The 25977-nt window shown below is 40.8% G+C and overlaps 1 protein-coding gene across 7 annotated transcripts in view; it reads right to left on the reverse strand.

Annotated features, from left to right (window-relative positions):
* Nucleotides 1–2607: 2607 nt before the first annotated feature.
* Nucleotides 2608–25977, reverse strand: part of RNF4 (ring finger protein 4) — a 39760-nt gene continuing 16390 nt past the window's right edge. For 4 of the 7 annotated variants that reach the window (XM_034770992.1, XM_034770990.1, XM_034770991.1 and 1 more), the window contains 6 exons: nucleotides 22319–22486; nucleotides 21660–21780; nucleotides 20007–20086; nucleotides 17342–17351; nucleotides 11621–11786; nucleotides 2608–5652 (listed from right to left, as the gene is read on the reverse strand). In XM_034770992.1, the coding sequence (XP_034626883.1) occupies nucleotides 5391–5652; nucleotides 11621–11786; nucleotides 17342–17351; nucleotides 20007–20086; nucleotides 21660–21780; nucleotides 22319–22378 (699 nt within the window). In that variant the 5' untranslated portion in view covers nucleotides 22379–22486 and the 3' untranslated portion in view covers nucleotides 2608–5390. Of the gene's footprint in view, nucleotides 5653–6290; nucleotides 6340–11620; nucleotides 11787–17341; nucleotides 17352–20006; nucleotides 20087–21659; nucleotides 21781–22318; nucleotides 22487–25977 lie in introns of all 7 variants that reach the window. The other 3 variants (XM_034770995.1, XM_034770996.1, XM_034770994.1) reach the window with 2 other exon arrangements.

A 25977-nucleotide genomic window follows, 5' to 3' on the forward strand; every position in this document is an offset into this window, starting at 1 on the left:
AGCATTTCCTAAAAATGGTCAGACTTCACATAATCTCTTCCAGAAATTTGTTCCAGAGCAAGATTCCTTGATTGAGAACATTTTGTACACAGTTCTTGGATAATTCATCTTTGATTAATGCCCTACAAGATTCATCAGAGACTGAATTTTGCTCTATGTTACTGGGGCTTGGTCTGTTAGTTGCTTTGAAAATTAGGGTCAAAAAGACAAATTGTTACCAGAAGCTGCCTAGGAGCCAGTGGAGGGATTTGAGCAGGGGGCTGATATGCTCATGTCCTAGACCATGGAGAACAGGCAGCTACACCCTACACGACCTGGAATTTGTGAATGGACTTCACAGCATCCAAAAATCAAAAGCAAAGTACAGAAAATTAGAGATATATGAAGAGTACATGTTAAATATAGAAACAAAAACCAAACAAAAAATACTAAAAGTTCCTCTATTTTGCACTTTAAATGCAAATCCTACTATTGAACTAGAATATACCTCTATGTTTCAGATCAGAACCTAGTTAATGGGGAGTAGGTCTGAATGAGTACTGCTGAGATACTTTTACTTCATTCCTTAATAGAGAATTGTTGTAGTAAAGTCCTGATGTTAGAAATGGATAGTGTGACAAAGTTCCTCCTCTACCTTGGTGGGTCCTGCGCTTATTGGTGGATTTGCTCGCTTCACAGATTCACCCTGTGGGTCAGGAAACAGTCCAGAGACCTTCCCCTCTGGTAGAAGCTATAGTCCAGGTCAATTCCTCCTATGTTTGATCAGGAGTTGGGAGGTCTGGGGGGGAACCCAGGCCTGCCCTCTACTCCGGGTTCCAGCCCAGGGCCCTGTGGACTGCAACTGTTTAGAGTGCCTCCTGGTACAGTTGCATGAAATCTACAACTCTCTGGGCTACTTCCCCAGGACCTCCTCCCAACACCTTTTTTGTCCTCACTACCGGACCTTCCTCCTGATGTCTGATAACGCTTGTACTTCTCAGTCCTCCAGCAGTACGCCTACTCACTCTCAGCTTCTTGCACACCTCTTGCTCCCAGTTCCTCACACACGTCCTCTCCCTGGCTTAACTGGAGTGAGCCCTTTTATAGCATCAGAGGGGCCTTAATTAGAGTCAGGTGCTTAACTGCCTCACCTGACTCTTAGCAGGTTAATTGGAGTCAGGTGGTCTATTAGCCTGGAGCAGCCCCTGCTCTGGTCACTCAGGGGACAGAAAACTACTTAGAGTGGCCAGTATATCTCCCTTCTGCTACTCTGCTGTTCCCAACTGGTCTGGGTCTATCACAATAGATTACCACAGCCACAGCTCACACCTGGTCAGATGGAAATGGACATAGATGGGTACTGCAGTATGGAAACTATCTACTATGGGGGCAGGGTAAGAAGGACCCCAAGGCTGTGGGCCAATTTAACAAGAAGAGGACAGCTGCCCCAATAATTTGAGCTGTTATGAAGGAGAGAGTTTCTTAGTACTGTACTTCTTAGCATCATTATCTCAGTGTTAGCCAGGTACAGCTTTAGGCCGCTCTCCCCATCCAAGCTAGGGGGGAAACACAGGTTAAGTGTCACATAAGTGAGACTTAGACCTGAGTGTTAACCACATATGGTGGCACTTCCAGTCCAGACCACCACAAGCTCTCCCAGGTCCCTGATTTGTCAGGGGCTGAAGAAAGCGGACAACCCCTTAGAAGATGGTCAATTATGTAATCAATTCAATTTGAAAGATTAAAAGCAAAGTAACTTCTATTGTATAAAATCTAGGACTACCGAAAGAGATTCTCCATTGCTCATTCCATAAGAGAACACTTGAGATTAAGGAGTGGGGAGGAATGGAGAAAATGCAACTGGAAGATACAGAAAAGCATCAGTCTATTGGAAATAACGATCAACAGGAAACATGCACACTTAAGTTTTATTAGCAGTGACTATTTAGTGCAATACATTTACTCACATAGCAGCTGTTCAGATCCAACACATACCATTTATTTTAAGAATTAATAAGAGCACAAGTAACCCTCTAGTGTAGTGCATGTGCACATGGGCACCATGCTGATGCACATGCTCTGTCAATTGCTAGAGTATGTACACATACCTAATTTGCACTGAGAAGTTGCAAAATTGGAGAAAAAAGTTCACAAGATTTCAGTTTTAAGGTGACCAGAGTAACAAAATCAAATAAAGATTTGAGAAGAACAGTTTTGTCTCTGCAGTACTGTGCCCCTTAATTTTGTAAGTTTAGGCAAGAGGGTGTACTTTTGTAGTTAAAAACTCAACCCCCTCATGCATGCCTCTTGTCCTTTCCTTTCTTATCCTCCTCATTCCCTTTCGCTTGACAGTTTGTATTTAAAAATTTACATTGCAAGGTATACATTTCATTATGCATTGAACAGGTAACATCAGCACTGAATTGTTTAGTTATTCTATTAGAGGCTTCCAAGCATTAAAATCTTTTGTATTGTACACTCAAGTACTAGGCAGACTAACAGAAATGTTGACCAAAAAGTAAAAAAATTGAAACCTTTGGGATTTAGGAATATGCAATCAATCTGGTTCCCTCCCACCCCAAATTGAATTATAATACAAGGTGACTAAAATAAATGGAGTACTGCTGATTGGTCAAATTAATAGTTTTATTTCCATCTGTTAAAGAATTATTTGCCTACCAGTAGAGTCTAAAGTAGATCTGACATACAGACAGATAAACAAATAAATACAGGAAAATTTGAACTATAGACAATGACAAGTGAAAAACATACATTTACATAATCAAAAAAATCTTTATATTATCCATCAGTTCTTGCAAATGTCATGAGCTACACTGAGCACTGCCTTTACTGGAAATTAAAATATAGCTATTTCAAGTTTTTTAAAATTATAATGCAACTTTAACATTTGCCATTTTGATATTGAAAATTTAAAATTTGTTTTCAAGTACACAAAATGTGGCACTTAATAGGGATCACAAAAGTTAAAAAAAAAAAACTTCTTGTTGAATATTCTACAGTTTGTTGTATCTAAAGTCCAAGTAGGTTTATATATTGATATGCAAGCTATAAAGAGATATTTACATGGTGGAAACTGTGCAAAAACACAATTCAAACTAAGGCTAGTACTCAAATTAGAGATGTAGGGACATGCTACTCAACCACAACCCCAGACTTAATCCCTTACATTTATATGCTCTTATTGCCTTCCCTGTACACAGTAATTTAAGTATGATGGCTCAGATATGAGAGCCATTTACCTTAATTTAGAAGCTATTGGGAGGTTTTAATAGTCAAGTGTATGTGGCCCTGAATTACTAGACAGCGTCATGGTGGGCTGCTTTTTCTGCATGTGACAGATGCTTCTGAACAATTTTAAGAGAATAAAGTTTTTGCTCAGTTTGTCTTCCAAGACATGCAACAAAAAAACAAAACAAAAAACACCCCACAGGTTTTTCTATAAACAAAAGATACAGAAATTAATTGCACGATCATGAAAATATTTTAGGAAAGTCTTCATTCAGCACTAGGTTTAAATAATTCAGTGCAAGAGAGCAATTACTGGCGATTATATCCTTTTAATATGTAGAGAGTATTGCCAGGGTGCATAGGTTGCAGTACAGCAGGCTTTTCCATGTAACACAAACTCTGATTATATAAGGATGAGAGTAGTGCAAGTATTACATTTCTCCAGGGTAAGTCACCATACTGCTACATAAAGACCATATTCTGCACGCTGAAGATTCTACAAAACATTGTGTGGTCTTGGATAGACACCTCTTCAAAGTTTAAATGGCTAATTAGAGCAGCTTCTTTAATTTAAAACAATCCATTCTCCTACTGATGGAGTAGTAAGATAATAATTACATACCTCTTGAAATTCTGTTTTCGGAAGTCTTGGGGAGAGGGGTAAAAAGAAAAATGTGAAAAATTTATTCTGAACAGTCTTCGAAGTAGCTGGCAGTTTATTTTTGTTCATGTTTCACAGACTAACCTCCAGTCTTAAAGATGCCTTGATAAATATTGTTATAATATTGTATTGTATTGTGGAACAAAACATTGGCCCAAGTGTCAGGTATGTACAGAGATCAAAGAAAACTGATGTTAACATCTTGCCCACATATAGAAGTATTACAGTTAAATGCATCATCAATTCACCCAAGCACCATATCTCCTCGTAATTTTGTGCTGAAATAAAAATTCTATTGTATAGCACTCAGCAGTCAGTCCTGAAAATGGTAAACTGGTTAACGGTGCAGAGTCAGATGCAGCTTTTTGACACAACATGCACCTGACCAAAAACATTTATTTATTTTAAAAGAGCTATACAAGCTTTATTGCACATTTTAATCCTCAGGACAATGAGTGACCAATTAGACTGCACTCTTTCAGCATTCCTACCCCCATATCATTAATACCAAGCCAGTGATTGAAGCCTAAATTACATATATTTAAGATTAAACATATCAGTGTACTGTTAGCATTGTATAGGTCTAAAACCTGTCAGTATAGAAGCAGAATACAAAGCAAAGTGAATGTACTGAACTTTAAACATTACACTAGGTATACTTTAGAGAGGACCAAGATTTGTCTCGTCTGATGTTCAGTTGAGAATAAGGAAAACCTTTTTATAAATAGCATGCCCAGAGAAAAGCATTTATTTACTGCTCAGCTATGATGGTAGGAAAGCACTGAACAGTATTAAAGCAAGAAGTCATCACACCACAGATTAGGAAACACTTCAATACTGTGATTCAAATCAAGTAATTCTTGGGCCGTTAAGATAGACTGGAAATTAAATACTTTCATAATGTAAAAGTTGCAATTTGGCGATCTACTCTAGACCTCATAGAGCCCATAAGTATAGGTCTGCAAGACTTCCAGTTAAAGAAAGGTTAGTGGCTGGCTAACAGCACATTAGTTCAATGCATTACCCTGATATACAATTTAATATTTATTACATTAAGTTTTTGCCTGTCACACAACTCATTCTATTTGGACAAACTGCACTGCAGGTAAAACTACATGCTTCAGCAGCAGAGTGCTCTCCAGTAATTTGCCGCCTGCCACCCACATCATGATAAGATTAAAATGAAAGCATTTATTCATACTGTAGGCAATGTAACTTATTTATCTGGGGGGGGGGGGAGGGGAAAGGGAGCACGAGTAATTACAAGCATTTAAGAAATATTAAAAAAAAAATCCAGAACTCATGTTCAAGCACTTCAAAAGAAGTAGAGGGAAACAGAACATCAGCTGCTTCGTTGGTGACACATACCGACCTGTGTTTGCAGACCTTCAAGAACTTTTAACACGAACAAGTGACAAAAGAAGCTACTTTTGACGGTATGACTGGACCATAAAAAAGCGGTTTAGATATGTACAAGTTAATTCTCCAAAAATCCATTTTACTACAATTGGGTGGGCATACAACCTGTTGCTCCTTTAATCTTCAAGGCATCACAAATGCATGACATTTTCATCAAGATCCAGTTGAGGCTGTCCTGAGAAGAATTCAAGTGCTTATATATAAATTGGATGGTACTGTTTGTGATTGAGTTTTTTCCTACAAGTTGGGCAAGAGTTAGCATTTCTAAGGGAGTCACGGAGGCACTGACTACAGAAGACATGGCCACATTTGGTTGACACGATAAGTCGTCCACTTTGTACAATCTGAAAGAAGAAATTATAAAGCTGAAGTCTATGAGAAAGGCTTTGCACAAGAGCAATATTAGATTACATAACAACTGTGTAAGAGCAAATCTTTGCAATCCATAATATTCGGTGACTTTAGCGCTGTTTATTCAAGACTTAACATGGAAACATGTATTGTCATCAGCTGGCTCTCAAGAGTAAGCTACCCGTAACAAATATACTGTCAGATATGATGTTTTTATGATATATGGCTGAACATATCAGATTTTTACCATTTAAATACTTTCAAAATTTATCAATTCAGAGTCTTAGTCACTAGGAGCAGTCAGTGAGGTACTGTTTAGTAGCATGTTTGTCAACTTGAGAATGGAAGAGTCTACTAATGCAGGTAGTAAAGGAATATTAGAAACTGAAATATGCTACATTATCATAATTACTTTATTCTTCTATTAAGGAAACGGAATATTAAAAAAGCTCCTGGAGAAGATGCTATCACCCTTATGCACTGACTTAAAAACTAAGATTTTCTCTAATGGGTACAATAGTTTGACTCTCCAAATACAACTAGCTAACAAGCTTAGTGATTCTGTACCTCACATTTAAATTCTTCCTTCAGTGGAACAAAAAAATATTGTAGACAAGGTGTAGATTCTTACCTCTGAATATCCATCCATGCAAATTGGACAACTAACGGTACCTGAAGGCCTAAAAAACCCCCAAAACAATATGTTAGTTCCATTATGCACTGGAAACTTCAGACAATAATATCTGGTTATTTTGTGTCCTTGTGTTTGCCTCAAGCAAGAACCTCTTCTCCTCAAGAAACTAGGCTTTAGGCCAACTTCTATTATACTGAATCAAATGCTCACCTGGGGCATGCTCATGTTAGACTCTCAATTTGTTACATTAATGAGATTAGGGTCTCCTACACCTCATAGGAGAAGGCCCTTATTTTCATTCATCCTTTTCATGTTTACCATTTCTTCCCCCTCATCCCCACTGTAATTGTCCTAATAACAAAGAAGTAACTTTTGAAAATAGTGGTAATTTACAGCACTGTACAGGTTACACGTAGCATATAGAAGGGAAAGGCAGTCTCCAGAAACTTTTTGGAACAGAGTTCACAATTCTAAGAACCAGCTGTTCCTTGCAGAAGCACATTGTAACAGGTTAACTGAACTACTCCAAGTTCTTTCATTTTAGAACAGCATGCAAACATTTCAACTCCAAATCCCTCTCCTGGCTGAGGCTCATCACATCATCTCATATACCAAGCAACAAAACCACATAAACTATTAGATAAGAAGTAAATAAGCAAAGAAGGGGGCTGGAAGGAGTATGGGCGCTCATGACCTTACTGAGTATGAACTGAGTGATCATGGAGAGCACAATGAAGCCCGCTTGAAAATTTTATTATTGTTTATTTCAAGCTCTGTTGAGTTTCCCTTTAACATTCTCCACTGCAGATATTTTCACCAGTGGCTGGACTGCTGAAGTTGATGGCAGTGATAACATGCTAGAATATAGGCACATATTGGAGTGTAACACCACTCAAGGTGGATAAAAATTTAAACACTGGTATATTTTTAAAAACAAACCTACCTAAAATTAAATTTGAAATGAATACAGCCTATGTTAAGGCCTAAACTTCTCAGAATGATTTATATTAAATGCAAAAATTAATATTAAGCAGTACGTTTCTTGCCAAGTTTTAAAGAAAGTTAACCACTGCACTGGTGGAAGCTATTGGCTAAACATCTGAAATCAGTGTTTGTTGAAGTGCTAAGCCAGCTTTTGATTGCACTTAGTCTCTGCACTTGCAGAAGAGGTTGTTTTTGGTCACTTCAGTTTATTCAACTAGTTCACTTTAGTGACTAATTCATTCAAAGTTCAGAAAGCAATTGGGAGTGGTAAGAGCAGAAAATCTTGTTTTCATCTTCCAGTCTTCTAATAAAAGGTAGGTGTGAGGAGGCTACTACTAGTTCTAAAAAAAATCTTCCAGGACATGGTGACCAGAAACAATCCGTTCACTTCATCAACTACAGACACATACTTCCCCTTTGTTTAAAAAATTCAGTTAAATTTTAAATGCAAAACAAGTTGATAAATATGCTGGATAAACCTTATGTCAGGTAATTTAACAAACATTTAAAATGCTGTTTTTGTGCATTCTGAATTGTGTTTGAATTTCCATCCAGAGATGGACACAAATCACAAGTAAAAATAGAAAATCTGTATAAAAGTAAAGCTATAATTACTTAAATAAACATGCATACAGTATTTCCTTTGGGTAAGCAAAAAGAAACACCAAATTTAGTGTCAAGGCTATATTTCATTTCAAATAATACTTTAATGGTTACCAAATAATGAGAAAAAAAGCAAGCACAAATTACAATAGATTTAAAATCAAGCCTTCCTACTCGCTGATATAAATCACTGATTTTAATCATGATTTATATCAATCCATCCTGACCACACTCCAGGACCATTTATGTCATTCGTACCCAGCTTCATAGAAGATTGATAGCTCTAGGGATGGCAGAACACAGAAGCATTTAGATGTGCACTCTCATGTCCATTATATTTAGCAATTTCAGATCTACACTTAAACACAAGATGGTCGGTTTCAAGTAAGCCATATTATTGTCTTGCATAGGAAATTTTTGAAAAAAGTGATCCAAAATAAACTGGGAAAATAGGTTGAAATAAAAGATGGACAATTTCTGATTAACACCAATATTCTGTCTTAGGAAGGGATTTTCCCCTACGCTACTGACCCCTGTATATTGCTACAGCAGTGCATAGGGCTTTAGAAGTGCATCATGTGGGGTGGGAGGGAGTTGTCCGGGCACAGGCACTATCTACAACAACCACAGGCTGCCCTACTCAGCCTCCCAGCAAGTCCCAGAAAAGGGGCTATGGCAGGGGCAGGAGGAGGAATGGCAGGGATGGGGTGATGGAGTTCCCAGGGCAAAAGAAGCATGCTGCGCCTTTTGCAAGTTATTCGTATCACAATTCATCTCGCTTTATATATGCAAGTCCTCAGCCACCGAAGTGTAAATGGCTATAAGCTACCTGAGAGGTAGACAGAATAGTGGATTTGTATATTAGCATTTAAACTCTATGACTCAAGACAAAAGTTAGTTTCATGGTCTTATTCCATTACGCAATGATCAAGCTATCTACTATCCCAAATAAGGTAAACCCAAATAATGTCTGGTGACCAACAGATTCCAGTAGTTGGGGGGAGCCAGATTTTTAGGTCAGAAGTGACCTTTTGGCATTTTTAAAAGTTTGCACAATGGTTACTTGCAGCCAGTGTAGTTTTCCCCTTGCTTTAGTGAGCACTGAATTCACATCACACACAAAGCTACATGCTGATCCTCAGAAAGTTTGAATCACTTCATTGGCAGTGTTCAGACACATCTAACACTATCATTCCTTCAGGGTTAATTTGAAGGGGCTGCCCAATCAGCTTCCTGTCCAATAATTGTACCGCTTGAGGAGCTCAGACCTATTATGTGCTGCCTGAGCTATTGCTTTCAAACAGAGTTTTTAGACTTCAAGCTATTTTATGCCTCTTCTCAGCCTCTGACCTACAGCTTCCACCTGCAGATCTCTGTGCCAGAGAAGAAGTGTTAAAAGCAGTAATATGCAGATTAGATATTTATATAGGTGAGGGGAAAGGAAGAAATGTGTAACACAGAATTGAAGACTACACTAGATTTAGTAGAATAACTGAATGCTGGAATATTCCTTCTACATGAAAATGTTGTGCCTGAATTTGGTGACTGGGAGTTTCTAGACAACAAAAAGACTGGCCATCCTACCTGGCAAGTTTAGCGAAGAGAGCTCTTAGAGAAAAAAGTTGAAAGGTTTTCCCCAAAAGTAGTTTTCAAAGTCAGAGGGATCCCTAGAGAGAGAGGTTACATGAAGATGGCTAGCTAGCTCAATTATAAAAAAAAAATTAAATGTGTCTCTCTAGGTTTTAAATTTAGAACGATCGGGGGAAACAAGAGAGGGCTGCTTAGTCTTGAAATCATCTGGCACCCTCATTCTCCTCTTATCCCCTTCTTTTGGGAATCAGTAGGCATTAGTTCTTGTAGGGACTAAAATTTAAAAAGCTCTGCAGGATGAAGGATCCTTTTTGCATTTGTGGACATGGAAAGAAAGATTTATTTTCAAATAATATGGAAAGCCTGTGATAGTGTAATTATATTTCTATTATACACTGAAGTTTGTATTATAATCTTGGCATATTCTAATCAAAGAAAGGAGGAAAGTGACTACAGCTAAACTGTATTTAATTAATTATTGAACATTAGCTTAATTCAGCAATTCAAATTGGGATTCTGATGGTAGACAGATGAATAGATTCAGTCTCAGGGCTATAATTACATTACATGATTCTAGTGATAAACTGTATACCCTTTGGGAACATATTCCTTGTTTTACCCCAAGGTAAATGTATAGGTAATCATTGTATGAATTATGCTCGTACATGGGTACTTAAAGAACTAGCTGAAGCAATCTCATGGAGAATGGGCAAGGTCCCAGAAGGTGGGAGAAGGAAAACATAGTATCTATCTTTAAATAAAGAAAGAAAGAAAATCACCTGCGGAGTTATAGCCCAGTCAGCCTAACCTTGGTATTTGGAAAGATACTGGAACAAATGAAACAATTTATAAACACCCAGAGGATAACAGGGTTATAAGAATAGCCAGCATGGATTTGTCAAGCACAAATCATGCCAAACCAACCTATTTTCCTTCTATGACAGGTCTAGTGGATATGAGGAAGCAGTTTAAGTGACGCATCTTGATATCCATAAGGCTTTTGTTACAGTCCCACATGACATTCTCATAAGCAAACTAGAGAAATTTGATCTACGTGAAATTATTATAAGGTGGGTGCACAATGGCTGAAAGACCATACTCAGTAGTTATCCATAGTTTGCTGTCAAACTAGGAGGGTGTATCTAGTGGGGTTAGTCTTGAGAGCAGAACTATTCAATATTTTCATTAATGACTTGGATAATGGAGTGGAGAGTATACTTATAAAATTTGCGGATGATGCCAAGCTGGGAGGGGTTGCAAGCACTTGGGAGAACAGGATTAGCGGGCAAAATGACCGTGACAAATTGAACAACTAGTCTAAAGTCAACATAATGAAATTCAATAAAGATATGAACCAAATACTACAATTAGGAAGGAGAAATCAAACGCACAGCTACAAAATGGGGAATAACAGGCTACATGGTAGTACAGCAGAAAAGGTCTGGAGCTTATAGTGGATTACAAATTGAATGAGCAACGTGATGCAGTTGAAAAAAGGCTAATATTCTGGGTTGTATTAACAGAACTGTTATAGTTACGACATGGGATGCAACTGTCCCACTCTATTCAGCACAGCTGAGGCCTAAAATGGGAGTACTGTATCTAGTTTTGGCCACCATACTTGATAAAGATGAGGAGAAATTGGAGAGAGTTCAGAGGAGAGCTATAAAAATGATGAAATGTTTAGAAGAAAAATCTTGGTGGGTATTCTCACTTCCTGTAGGTCACCTGTGAAAACAGTTACCTACCTCACTGTGGTCCTTGAGCTTTGTATGAAAGAACAATGCTGTAAGTTACAATTTGTGGCTTTTGATTAGCATTTCCTCTTGCCATGTCACTGAATTGTGTCTTCAGTTGACTTTTAATCCAAAAAATAAACCAGCTATCGTCTCAATATTTAAATATATTGTTCCATTTTTTCCTTATTTCAATAGCAGCTTTACTATTCCCATTCTCTCATAAAAGGAGAAGATATGAAGCTTAGAATAGGTTAACAGTGTCAAAAAAGTTTCTAAGCCACATACAGGATGCCATTTCACTCCTTTTCAGTATGACAAGGTTTTTGATTTTTTTTTTTTTTTTTTTTTTTTTTTAAAAACACACATACACTACATTTTACATGTCAACAGGAAGTTTCATAGGGTACATACCTTGAACTTGCAGTTTCATCCTCCAGTGTTTCTAAATCTCCAGACACCTTGTTTGTTACGTATACATCATTATCTCTTGATTCATCTTCATCATCACTACTTAATACACAGCTGTCAGATTGCCGTTGGCTTCTTAACCCAAGATTTCTCCGTTGACGTTGATTCTCTACAATTTAATTTTGTTAAATTAGGTGTATTTCCAGGATTTTATAGTGTAATTTCTGCAATGTATTAAATATGCACTGTTATATAACTATTTAAATGGACAAATCTGTATTTAGTTTAACTATTTAAAAGCAAGTTTACTTGTGAAACTTAACACTTCCAACTACCCCAAAAAAATTACAGAATTGTATATTAAAACAGAATTTAGCCTAATTGCTAATTTGCTCTTACTCCCACTAGAAGAACAGATATGACTCTTAAGCCTTTTCTACATCGGTAGATTTGCCTTCACAATTATGCCAGTACTAATGTAGTTATACCAATGTATTATGCAGCTAAATTTCATATAGACAAGTCCTTAGATATGGCATCCTGTTACACACATGAGCAGTTACTGTAAATAAATTAAAGTGTTCTGGGGGAAGAGACAGGGGCTAACTTTACAACTATCACAGCAAAGTAAGGGATAAGTAATAAAAGAGCTGGGATAGCAGCATGCAGGCAGCTTTTTAAAAGAATAGGATAACAAATCAGGAGTGGATGATAACCTTGCCAATTATATAAACTGCCTAAATCTAGGCTATTGACTCCAGTATTCAGTTGCAGCTCTTAAGGATTATCCATATGCAGCACAGAGCCTTATTCATGTTATACAGAGGTTTTTTTTGCTGGTAATGATGTTGCCTAATGCTTTCCTTAATAGATCTTATTTTCAGTTGTTTATATTGCCAAACTAACCATTTGGGCTGAATTTCCCCATTCCATGTGTCTGATTCTGGATGAATATTTTAGAAAATTTCACCAAAACAGTGTAACTATTTCTGAGAACCGGTTAGGGAACAGTATCTTAGAGACTAAAAAAAAATTGTACACAGTTTCACTGAGAAACTATTGCCTTCATGCTTTGGAGCAGGGTACTGACGTGTGTGGGTGTGGTCAGTCGGTCACTGGTGTCAGCAATTTGGCTTTTGCAGCTCAATGGAAAAATACACCCAAGTTTGTCCAATTTATAAACTTCTGAAAAAGTCTGTTTGTACATGCTTAGCAGAAGCTTGTCAGAGTTGATACTGGAATTCTCAGAAGTTTCCATTTAAACTAACCACAGTTCATGACTAAGGCTTATGAGTTTGTCATGGATTCCATGACCTCCGTGACTTCTGCAGCAGCAGATGCAGCTGGCCCGGGCCATCTGAGCAGCTCAGGCAGCCCCTGGGCCAGCCGCTACTGGGGCAGTCTCAGGCCACTGCGACACCCCCCCTTCCATCCCCTGGCAGCAGGAGTTTCAACGTGAGAAGGGGCTCAGGGGTGTGGGATGAGCCATGGGAGGGGGTGAGGGCTCTGGGCAGCACTTACCTTGGGGACCTCCCCAGAAGCGATGACATATCCCTCCCTCAGCAACTAGCTCCGCATGCTGCGTCCACCCACATGCACCGCCCCCGCAGCTCCCATTGGTCATGGTTCCCGGCCAATGGAAGCTGCGGAGCTGGAACTTGGGGAAGGAGCAGCATGCGGAGCTAGGAGCTGAGGGGAGGGACATGTCGCTGCTTCCGGGGAGCTGCAAGGAGCCAGGTAGGGTGTCTGCCATCCCCATCAACCCCCACCAGGGGTCCCACCAGCTCCTCAACAAACACCCACAGCACCCACGGGTCACCCTGGGAGCACCCATGGCACACCCTAGGCTGCCCCCAAGATTTAGTCAGGGGTATATGGTACAAGTGATGAACAGGTCACGGGCCATGAATTTTTGTTTACTGCCCATGACCTCTCCATGACTTGGACTAAAAATACCCATGACTAAAATGTAGGCTTCTTCATGATCACACAGCTCAAATGTGCTGACAACTTCCCATAAAGCCATCTGCAGTTCTCTCAGTTGCAAAATTCTGTATTGTGGATCTAAAGGGTCCTATCCTGCTAATGATGCAGTTAGGGACCATACTGGTCCCTAAAAATGGAATTTTCTTGTTTGCGTTTTAAAATGTAGAAAATGATATAAAAACATGTCAAAAGAATAACAATGTTACAAAGTCAAGTGCTCAATAGTTAGGAAATGCCAGAATAAAGGTGTAACCTTAATTCGGTCCCCTTCTGTGCATGCATTATGATGCAGTCTTTATCATCATCAAACACTTTTTCCATAGGATGTCTGCCTTATTCAGTGCACAGGAAAGACTGTGCTCATTGAATGAGCAGCTATTCAATATTTATTTTTACATGCATCATAATACATCTTATTTATGACCCCCCGCCCTTCAGATCTTGCCCTAGATACAAAATGCTAAATTTCGTCATGGCCTTTTTCCATGATGCTCATCACTGTAGTATCTGTGTACTTCACAAATGTTAATGAATTTGTCTTCACCACACCCGTGAGGTAAAATGGTATTATTGGCCCTATTTAACAGGAACCAAGGCAAAGAGAAATTAAGCTCAAGAGCATCCACTAATTTTGGATAAGAACGGCCATACTGGGTCAGACAAAAAGGTCCATCTAGCCCAGTAGCCCTTTTCTGAACCTTTTCCAAAATCAATACATCTTTTCTGAAATGGGGTGACCACATCTGCACACAGTATTCAACATGTGGGTTTACCATGGATTTATATAGAAGCAATAGAATATTTTGTTTTATAATCTATCCCTTTCCTAATGATTCCCAACATTCCGTTCGCTTTTTTGACTGCCACTGCACATTGAGTGGATGTTTTCAGAGAACTATCCACAATGACTCCAAGATCTGTTTCTTGAGTGGTAACAGCTAATTTAGACCCCATCATGTTATATGTATAGTTGGGATTATGTTTTCCAATGTGCATTACTTTGCATTTATCAACATTAAATTTCATCTGCCATTTTGTTGCCCAGTCATCCAGTTTTGAGAGATCCTTTTGTAGCTCTTTGCAGTCTGCCCGGGACTTAACTAGCTTGACCAGTTTCGTATCATCTGCAAATTTTGCCAACTCACTGTTTACCCCTTTTTCCAGCAACAAAGAGTCCTGTAGCACCTTATAGACTAACAAATGTATTGAAGCATAAGCTTTCGTGGGTGAATACCCACTTGGTCAGACGCGGGTATTCACCCACGAAAGCTTATGCTCCAATACATTTGTTAATGTATAAGGTGCTACAGGACTCTTTGTTGCTTTTTACAGATCCAGACTAACATGGCTACCCCTCTGATACTTAACACCCTTTTTCCAGATCATTTATGAATATGTTGAATACGACTGGGCCCAGTACAAACCCCTGAGGGACACCACTATTTACGTGTCTCCATTCTGAAAACTGACCATTTATTCCTACCCTTTGTTTATCATCTTTTAACCAGTTACTAATCCATGAAAGGACCTCCCCTCTTATCCCATGACTGCTTACTTTGCTTAAGAGCCTTTGGTGAAGGATCCTGTCAAAGGGTTTCTGAAAATCCAAGTATACTATATCCACTGGATCACCCTTGTCCACATGCTTGACCCCCTTAAAGAATTCTAGCAGATTGGTGAGGCATGATTTCCCTTTACAAAAATCACGTTGACTCTTCCCCAACAAATTATGTTCATCTATATATCTAACAACACTGTTCTTTACTATAGTTTCAACCAGTTTGCCCGGTACTGAAGTCAGGTTTACTGGCCTGTAATTGCCGGGATTACCTCTGGAGCCCTTTTTAAAAATTGGCGTCACATTAGCTGTCCTCCAGTCATTTGGTACAGAAGCAGATTTAAATGACAGGTTACAGACTACAGTTAGTAGTCCTGCAATTTCACATTTTAGTTCCTTCAGAACCCTTGGGTAAATATCATCTGGTCCTAGTGACTTCTTATTGTTAAATTTATTAATTTGTTCCAAAACCTTCTCTAATGACACCTCAATCTGGGACAGTTCCTCAGATCTGTCACCTAAAAAGAACAGCTCAGGTTTGGGAATCTCCCTGACATCCTCAATTGTGAAGACCAATGCAAAGAATTCATTTAGTTTCTCCTCAGTGGTCTTATTGTCCTTGTGTGCTCCTTTAGCATCTTGATTGTCCAGAGGCCCCACTAGTTGTTTAGCAGGCTTCTTGCTTCTGATGTACTAAAAAAAAAAATTCTTGCTATTACTTTGAGTCTTTGGCTAGCTGTTCTTCAAATTGTTTTTTGCCCTTCCTAATTATATTTTTACACTTCATTTGCCAGAGTTTATGCTCCTTTCTATTTTCCTCACTAGGTTTTAACTTCCACTTTTTAAAGGATGCCTTTTTGCCTCTCACTGCTTCTCTTACTTTGGTGTTTAGCCACGGTGGTTCTTTTTTGGTTCTCTTACTATGTTTTTTAATTTGGGGTATACATAAGTTGAGCCTCTATCACGGTGTCTTTAAAAAGTTTCCATGCAGCTTGCAGGGATATTATTTTTGGTGCTGTATCTTTTAATTTCTGTTCAACCAATCTCATTGGTTGGATATCCAACTTGAGGCACAAGGACCTGACTTTTCAGCATTTTATAGCCCTGGGTATATTCAGAATAGAGGTTCCACTGACTTCAGTTGCAGCTGAGAGTGTTCAGCACATCCACAAGTCAGGCCTCAACTATCACAGGTTGAGCTCTTAGAAGATAAGCACACTATTAATGGCCACCTTTAAAATAGAATCAAGTTTTCCAGGGCAGCATTCAGGGCCATAGATCATGAGATTATCCTCGCTCCCTGCAGTCTTCTGCCTCATTCACTACATACCTTTCAATTTCTGAAAGACGGGGGGGTGGGGGAGGGGAGGCAAAGGTCCAACAGACAACAGCATAATTCATCGCGTAACCTTGGTTCATTCCTGTGCACCATCATTCAGTGCAATGAATGAGACGGTTCTGTGGAAAATATATAATTTGATCAGGTAACTGAAATCTATCACAATACCTATGAACCAGGGGAGTGAAGTAAGATTGCATGGACAACTGTAATTTTGGCATTTCCTGACTTTGCAACCTTAATGTTCTTTTAAGTTTTGTGTATGTAATATATGGAGTCTTGGAATGAGCATTTCTCTATAAAGTCTTTAGTAGAAACCTGTAGTAGTGTCCCACCACATACACACAAGCCAGGGGATTGGAGGGAGCATTTGAGATTTTGGCCAAGTTCCACTTTATTGCAGACCAACAAATTAGACTTTGTATCTTCAAGTTTATTCTACTTTCTCAAACTATATGCACTACCATGTGTGGTAAGAGTGTTGAGAATTGTATTAAGGGACAATGACCACATTGGGGTTATTTCACGAAATAAGTGCTGATACAGCACATTAAATCTTCAGATGCTGTATTAAATAGTAGTATAAACCCAGGGAGCATTTCCTTAGCATGAGTGTGTTAATTACTAGTAATTAAAAGCAATAAAGTTGATTTGGTTTCACTGACTAGTTTAGTTTGACACTGTAAGCAATATATACCTGAAGACAAATGACAGACAATTTTAAATGGGGGCTAGTGGAAAGCATATTCTTGCTAGCAAGGTGTGCACATACCATACAATGCATTACAAAATGGTCACAATTCTGTTATCAGTTGGGAATACATGAAATAGGACTACTCACCTTCAACAATCTTGTATTAACATGAGGGAGAGAAGAGGGAAAAACAAAAAAAACAAAACCACAATTAAACTTTGTTGTGCACATATATGCATTATGGACAAACATCTCAGAAGACCACAGCTATGTTCATTCTTACTGGTTTGTAGCTGTATAAACAGAGTCAGGAGGCATGAGGCAGAGCAATAATCATGTGTATTGCTGGAAATTTGTCACCAACTCTGGAAGTCAAGCTAATGGTGTTGGCCATGCACTCTCATGGAAGATAATGTAAAATCCTGTTGTGACTTAGTTCATCATGGTACTACAGTAACAGATGCAAGCCATCTTGTTTTAAATCAGTACTGTAGTTTGTTTTAAGTTGCAATTCTCAGTCAACATTAGGATAAAAGGTCAACAAATTTAGAACCCCTTCCAAAAAAAAAAAAAAAAAAAAAGGATAATTTTTCTTGGATGACTTGCGTGGGATTTTCAGAACTACCATATATACTCGACCATAAGCCAGTTTGTTTATAAGCCGACCCCCCCCGCCAAGATGGATAAGTAAAAATGGAAAATTTTTATAACCCGTTCATATAATTCAGGGGTCAGCAAACTTTGGCTCCCAGGCCATCAGGATAAGCCGCTGGTGGGCCGAGATGGTTTGTTTACCTAGAGCATCCGCAGGCACGGAGGTAAACCAAAGTAAACAAAGTGTCCTGGCACACCAGCTGCTTACCCCAGGGGAGCCGGGACAGCAACTGGTGGGGAAATTTTTTATTTTTGGGGGTTGGGGGGAGAGAAATAAGAGAAAAGCTGGGAGTCAGAGGAGTAACCTCTGTGACCACCCCCCACATGACCCCACCCCTAGCTCGGGACCCCCCACACTCTCCCCATCCCCATCCCTTCCCACCTTATCTGGGAAGGGCCAAGGAGGATGTCTCTGACCTGGCTGGAGCTGCTCCAGCAGGCTGGGCAGCGTGGCTGCAGCCTGCTCTGGTGGGCCAGACCGGGTGGCGCAGCCACAGCACGTTCCAGCAGTCTGGGCCGGGTGGCACGGCTGCAGTGTGTTCCGGCAGCATGGCCACAGCCTGCTCTGGGGGGTGGGGCTGAACAGCACGGCTGCAGCCTGCCAGCCCCCGGAGCTGCAGCTGCTTTGGAGGCTGGGGGAAGAGCAGCTTGGCCAGAAGCGGTGAGGCTCTGGCCCCGCCTCTTCCCTTCTGGCTGTGCTGCCTCTCCTTGCTCCCTCTGTTGGGGGGGGGGGAAGGGGGAGGAGGAGAGGGGCTTTGTCCCACCTCTCTCTCTCTATATACCCGTTCATAAGCTGACCCCCTTTTCTGGTGCTTCCCTTTTTAACTAAAAAAATTTGGCTTATGAACGAGTATATACAGTACTTCATTGACCTCTTTACCACTTACATCAATAGGAGCAGAAATAGGACAATGTGGAGTACTTTTGAAAATTCTACCCTTGTATCTCCTTCATCTGATGGCATTTTTTTCTGTGCAGTTTGGCTGCATCTATAGTGTACTATAACAAGTGTTTCTCAGTATTCAATTAAAACTGAGTGCTGGATCATGAACATGGCTTCCGTGCAATTGTTACTGAATTTTGGGCTTTAATACTTCTGTTGTAGTAAACTCTTTTTCAATATCTATATAGGTGAGCTTTTGTCTGTCACATCATACTATAAAAAATATGGTCAATTAAAAAAAAATAAAAGCCATAAAGTTCAGAATATGGACTAATAAGCTGACACCTCAAAATTGGCATATTTTCAAGTGATGAGCACCTAGTTAATGCACGTTCACAAGTCAGGACACTTAGGTATGTGTCAGAATAAGGACCAATGAACTTTAGGAATCCATTTTAAAGTTTTGGTCTGCCACCTCTTTTCATTATGTTCCCAATTCTTGGCAGACTGACATTCAATATATCCATTTTGTTTTATGCACATATCTTGAAACAATGATAGTAGAAAATCCATTTCAGTAAAAAAAATAATTATTCAACATCTTAAACCCATAATCTTCCACATTTCTTTACTTAAAGCATGTTATCAATATGTCCTTTCAGAAAGTCCTGACTATCCTCCACAAGTGCCTGACACAATAGTGAAGCAAGTTCCCTCTAAGTGTTAGATTGAAACTGCCCATTTCTTGTTCTTGAACACACTGTTCTAAATAGCGTACATAATCACCGCCCTCAGTGCAGTTCCTAAATGATAACGGAGTACTGTCAGTGTTACTTTCAGTTATTCAGAACCCCCCCGCCCTTTTTTTTTTTTTTTTAAATAAAAAGCTGCATGACCTCAAAGGGCTACCATATGCTATCATTTAAACACAGATGAAATCTGTGCTTAAAGATGGACATTACTGTCTCCAGTTTGCATTTTTACATGACATTTCACCAAGATACTTTTCAAAGAGTGCACTGGTATAATCCCAGAAAATTTCCCTGTAAGAGGTTCTAGTGTCCAAGGCTGTGGGAGATGCTATTGTTTAGCAAATAATGGCTGCTGGGTTTACCTACACTGTCAATGCATTACCTTTATCCAGACCATTTTGATAACATGGTCTGGGATATCTAATTGTGGCTTTAGTTGCCTTCCAAGTTCTAACCTCTAAAAAGCACAGCATTAACCTAATTTGACTAGAGTATTTGGATAAGTGCACCAATAGTTACTTACCACAACAGAATCATTGTGAGTTAGATCAACTACTACAGGTTCAGAAGATTCACATGTGAGATCTACTACTTCTTCACCAGCTTAAAATACAATGATAAGAGTCAAGATCATGCATGTAGAGCTGTATAACACCTGCCATTCCACAACAAGGTTCAGGCATGAATCTATGGAATGCTACCATTTACTAGGGTTACCATACGTCCGGATTTTCCCGGACATGTCCGGCTTTTGGGGGCTCAAATCCCCATCCGGGGGGAAATCCCCAAAAGCCGGGCATGTCCGGGAAAATCGGGAGGCTCGGCCGGGGCCTCTTTGTCCGGGGCCGGGGGCATGGTGCCGGGCCGGGCTGGGCGCGGGGCCGGACCCGCGGGGCCGGGAGCCGGGGTCGGGGGGTGCGCCGGGGTCGGGGAGCCGGGCCCGCGGGGCTGGGAGCCGGGCCCGCGGGGCTGGGAGCCGGGCCCGCGGGGGGTGGTCGGTCGGGGCCGGCACCCCAGGGCCCGAGCCGACCCAGGCTGGAGCCGCCGGGGGGCCAGCCTGGGCCGCGCCTCCTCCCCCCCGCCCCCCTTACCTGCTTCAGGCTTCCCGCGAATTAAATGTTCGCGGGAAGCAGGGGAGGGGGCGGAGACTTTGGGAGGGGGCGGAGTTGGGGCGTGGGCCCCAGGGAGTGTCCTCCATTTGGAGGCACAAAATATGGTAACCCTACCATTTACTAAATGCTGATAGTTTGTGTTCCCTCCCCAACCCTCTCCTTTAAGGCAGACATTGAACACATCTCTCAGGCTCTCATTAAAATGCTAGGAGAGTTAATACTACTATTGCGTGTTTTGATTTGCAGCAATAGAAAAACTGCAGCAGTTCTCCCCTCCCACGCCGTGCACATACTTCATTTTCTTGAACTTGGTGTGATAACTTGTGTGAGGTAAGTATCAATATAAACAGGATGTATTACTTTAATACAGGGGGAGGGATAGCTCAGTGGTTTGAGCATTGGCCTGCTAAACCCAGGGTTAGGAGTTCAATCCTTGAGGGGGCCATTTAGGGATCTGGGGCAAAAATCTGTCTGGGGATTGGTCCTGCTTTGAGCAGGGGGTTGGACTAGAAGACCTCCTGAGGTCCCTTCCAACCCTGATAGTCTATGAATGTTATCATGGAGGTCCTGGAATTCAATCTCCTACTTAGCAGCCTAAATTTGGCCTCCAGGACTTCTCTCTGCTATCCTTCCCTATGACATAGGTACAGGTACATTCAGAAGACAAAGAAAAAGTCTTTACATTTCTAACCCTGTTGTGCTACGTTTTTGAGAAACAAGTTGTCTGAAGGCCTCTATCTTGAAGAGTAAGCCTACAGCAAATTTCTACCCATCCTCTAAACTGTTTAGGATTAGGAAGTTAGATGGACACCAATGTTCTGTATTGGCTATCCTTCAATGAGCATTTCCCACCCCTCCCACTCTTTAAGAACTGGATCTGAAGCTTTACTTTGATACCATTACATCTGAACAGTATGAGGCAAGAATGTGGGCGGGGGTGGGAAGACAAGGGGTGGGTAGCCCCTCCAAAACCCATAATCTGCCTCTGCATGTGAACTGGGCTCCCAACGCTCCAGAAGCAATTTTTCCCCCCCATTATTATTATTATTATTTTTAAAGCTTACCACTTTCTTCAAGTTCTATTGGCTCTGCTTCTGAAGCCATTTCTGTAGCTGAAGCTACCAGTCTGTTTCGTTTTCGAGTTTGCCTAGAATTGATGGCTCCTCCACGACGTTTTCTTTGAGTCTAAGAGAAAAAAGAATAATTTGGTTTTTAAAGCTAGTATTAATGCAGACCTGATCTTTAGAGATAGAATGTTTTTAATTGCTGCTAACTGAAAGACTAAAGCATACATGTTTTTGTACGAATTCATTCCAATATCTGAATTGGAAATGCCAAAGTAAAGGCACCACCACAATGCTTCTTACCAGTTGGGCCAGGCAGGAAAGGTGCTTTCTGCGATCACTGGTGATCAAGAGGGCTATTTCACGATTACATCAACTGTTAGATTCAAACTGACTACTTCAGTTAGTTTGGACAAAAACAGGACTATTCCCAACGTTAAGGTTTTTTTTGGAGTAATAACTAACAATAGCTAGAGACATTAATCAGGGCAGAATATGGGATTACATGGCATCTTAATTTACTTGTATTACAATCTGTATTTTCTTCAGGTTGTTCAGACCACACATTATGTTTTGAAATGGCACAAGTGGCTACAAGTCTAAAAATGATAAAGAACGAGATATCAGTTATGCATTTACTTCATTAAGAAAATACTTACTGTGCTCATGGTGTTTCTTGAATATAAAATACAGAAAAAAGTAAGAGGTACAGATACCATAAAATAAATTGCAAGGAGGCTACAATTTTCAATGCCTTATATTTCTTTAGGAAGTATACAATTAAAAGTCCAGATTTTTCAGTATCTTAGAATGTTGCTCTTCCAAACCTATAAAGAAAAGGAGAGAGAAGATTACCTACCTGTAATTCTTGCTGTCTTAAGTACAGCCATCTCTACTGATTCCCATTTTTGAGTCAACGCTTCCTGCATGAGACCAGTCAGGAACTCCCATAGTTTAAGATTTGAGCCTCTGAGGCATCCAAAAGGTATGTCTCAAACACTTGCTATGCTGTCCTACTCCCAACACCTATAATCCAATGTCAGTTTATTATTGTATTGGGAAAGAACCTAAAAGCCCAAATGAGGTTTCCTTTGAAAGAAGAAGTGGTAACTCTTAGAAGGAACCAATTATGTGTGCATACAAATTACAGAACCACCAAACTTGGGGTAGGAGTCAGGGTTGGGGACTGTTAATCCAAAACTGACCATCTTCAGTGAGCAAGAATTACAGACAAGTAATTCTCTTTTCTCCAGGAGATACCCATCTCCAGATTCAAATATATGGAAACTGAATAGCTACATGTGGGTGTCTCTAAAACAAATGGAACCCAGAAGTTGGAGCTTACAGAAGGAAAGAAAATAACATTTGGGCATCCCTAGATAGGGGAATAGATTCCCTAACAGAATCTAAAATTATCTGAATTTAGATGTGTGTCTTGATGTCAGAACTAAGCAACGCTTTTGTCCATAAAGATGACGATATGGCTGCTCTGCCTGTCTCTAGCATGAAGGGGTCTGAACTTGCTGCCAAAGTTGTTCTGCCCCAAAATGTCCTTATAGCTTGGCAGCAGTTCAGCTATTGTTCTTGTAGTAATAAGTGAATCTGTTGCATTACTGTCAAATGAAATGAGCTAAACTGACACTAATCTGCACCAGATTAAGCCCAGCAACCTAGATTCTGGTCCTTCAAGGCCCTAATTGATGCAGACTGCCTTGAAGGCTGTATGAGCAGCATAAAGGAGCTCAGGAGTGCTTTTAGGCATGCTGCAGGACATGATGGTGAGTTGCATCTGGATCAGATGGCACATCCTAGCCAATTCAACTATATTTAACTACAAGATATCATCCAGCTACAGATTGACTACTTCTTCAGGCCATTAGGTTATCTTCCATCAGACCTGCAAATGACTAAAACAAAGGTGGCAAGAGATGAGAGAAAGAACAAAAATGTGCTTGCAGCATCAATGATCCATCAAGAAAGACTGACCCAAGCTCTCCAGACCAGAATGTTCATTAGATAACATGCAATTTCAATACAAAATTCCCGAGAGTAGTTCTGAGGAACCCAGTGTGTCATGGCCATACTTCTATATCTAGTTGAGAAGATGCTTTTTCAGCATACAAGATGCACTCTTCTACACTCCTTAAAGATTAGGGATAAGCAAAGCAACTGGGATGACGTCAGAGAGGTGAACAACAAAAGCTATCTAGAGTCTTTATTGGTTCCCCATAACTGTAGTAGCTGAGCACCAGACCAAAAGTAGAGCTAGTTCAAAAAATCTGATTTCAATTGAGTGGGACTGGGAGCTATCATGATTCGGTTGCCGGGAGGCTCTTCCCGAATACAGTGATCCCTGTCTCGGAGACTGATGACAGCATGCTGGTGACCAGTGGCTTTGGTCCCCCGATCAGTCCCGAGCTCTTGGCAACGCGAGGGGTCGGTCTAGGTGTTCCTGCCGGGGGGGTACGTGCCTCGGTGATTCTGCGTCAGGCTACTGGCGAGGTACGCCTCAAATCCTGCTGTTGATGCCCAAAGTCCGGGGACCGAAAAGGGTTCCGCTAAACCAGCCTCTCTGGCTCTAAGGTATGACGACTTTGGGGGGGCAAGCGGTGGCGGGACGTCCCTCGCGATGGGGAACGGTGCCGCTGAGGCGGGGATGTATGCGGAGGTCCCAAGGCAGGTTTACCCTGAGACCTGGGTACCGCTGGAGCCGGTATGAGTGGCACCGAGAGCATCAGGATCTCCTGAGCTGCCTGCAGAGCTTCGGGCATCTATGGCACCTGAAGCTGATGGAGGTCTGTGTCGCTATCCAGGGACGCAGGCAAGGTATGGGATCGGCTGCACCGCTCACCTTGAGCTGGAGCCTGACTTCCGGCGGGTGGGGGAAGAGAGGAGTGAGGGGTGTTGAGCTGCCCAGCGCAGGTCTTGGCTTGCCCCCAGCCCTCTCCTTTCTCTTGCGGGATGTAGGAGATCGTCCCCTCAGTCTTCTTCGGCTTCTTGGCCAGAGCCATGGAGGGGGAATGGTGCTGGCCTAGGGACAGTGCCAGCTGGGCACTCCACACCGATGCTCGGTACTGAGTCAGACCTTTGCTCTGGTGCCGACTCCATCAGGAGCGCTCCAAGGCAGTTGTCGTGCTCCTTTTTAGTCCTGGATTTGAAGGACTTTCACGTACAATGCTTGTTGCTTATATGCCCTTCGCCCAAGTACCTAAGAGAGCTGCTATGGGGATTGCTGATGGGCAAGGGCAGCAATTGCAGGGCTTAAAGCCTGGGGAAGGCTTTAAGAACTACTACTAAGGGTAACTAATTCAACTACTAACTATATACAACTAAATTACAGGTTCTGCAAAGTTCGCAAGAACGGAGAATAATTAACGCTAGCCAAAGCAGTGGATGTTCCAGCACTGTCACTGGCAGGAAGAAGGAACTGAGGGTGAGGGGAGCCAGCGGCGCTCCTTATACCCTGCCATGTGGGCGCCACTCTGGAGGGGACTAGAGCCGGTCCCCTATGGATACTGCTAAGGGAAAAGCTTCTGGCACTGGTGTATGTGGTGAGTACACACCCCTAATATGGAATGGACATGAGCAAGCACTCAAAAGAAGAAGAATAGGTATTGGAGAGTTGCCACATCTGCAGTTGCCACAGGATCAAACCTGATTACCTTTGGGAATTCCTGCCAGATCTCTCAATGGAAGCAGAGTTGATAATCTGTATTATGGAGATGGCTATATTTCAACAACTACTGAGAAACTATCATCATATCAGAGTGGGTCAGCACCAACACAAGCCAGCTGAAGAGAGTTGAACTCAAAAGGAAACAAGTTCCAAAACCCTATCCTGCCCATATTTTTAAAGTCCTCATTACACCAACTTTTCAACTGACATGCAGAAGATACCTATTCATGCAAGGAAAATTGTAAAGCTTGCATTTGTAAAACTGTAGGCAAGCTTAATTAGGAGACACATTTAAGGATGATGCTTCTAACAATTTAAAAAAAAATATTTTTCTTTCTGTTTCTGTTATACCTGCAAAATTCAGATTGGAGTCCAGTTGCTCACTTTCTTCTGAAGTCTACTCTTTGCAATTATTCAGACTTCTAAGTGTCTTTCAATTTAGGACTAATAGATTGAAAATAACTACTTGAGTAGATACACTGACATTAGCAAAGGCTTCCAAATACGCACTCAAAAGCAATTTAAATACAGTTTATTTTGAAACATTCTTCAGGAAAACTAGAAAAAAAATAACTCATACGATAGCACTCTAAGTAGTAATATATGATTCCCTCTGCAAATTTGTGGTTAACAGAACGATAA

The sequence above is a fragment of the Trachemys scripta genome, chromosome 5 (assembly GCF_013100865.1).
Source record: "Trachemys scripta elegans isolate TJP31775 chromosome 5, CAS_Tse_1.0, whole genome shotgun sequence".
Classification (NCBI taxonomy): Eukaryota; Metazoa; Chordata; order Testudines; family Emydidae; genus Trachemys; species Trachemys scripta.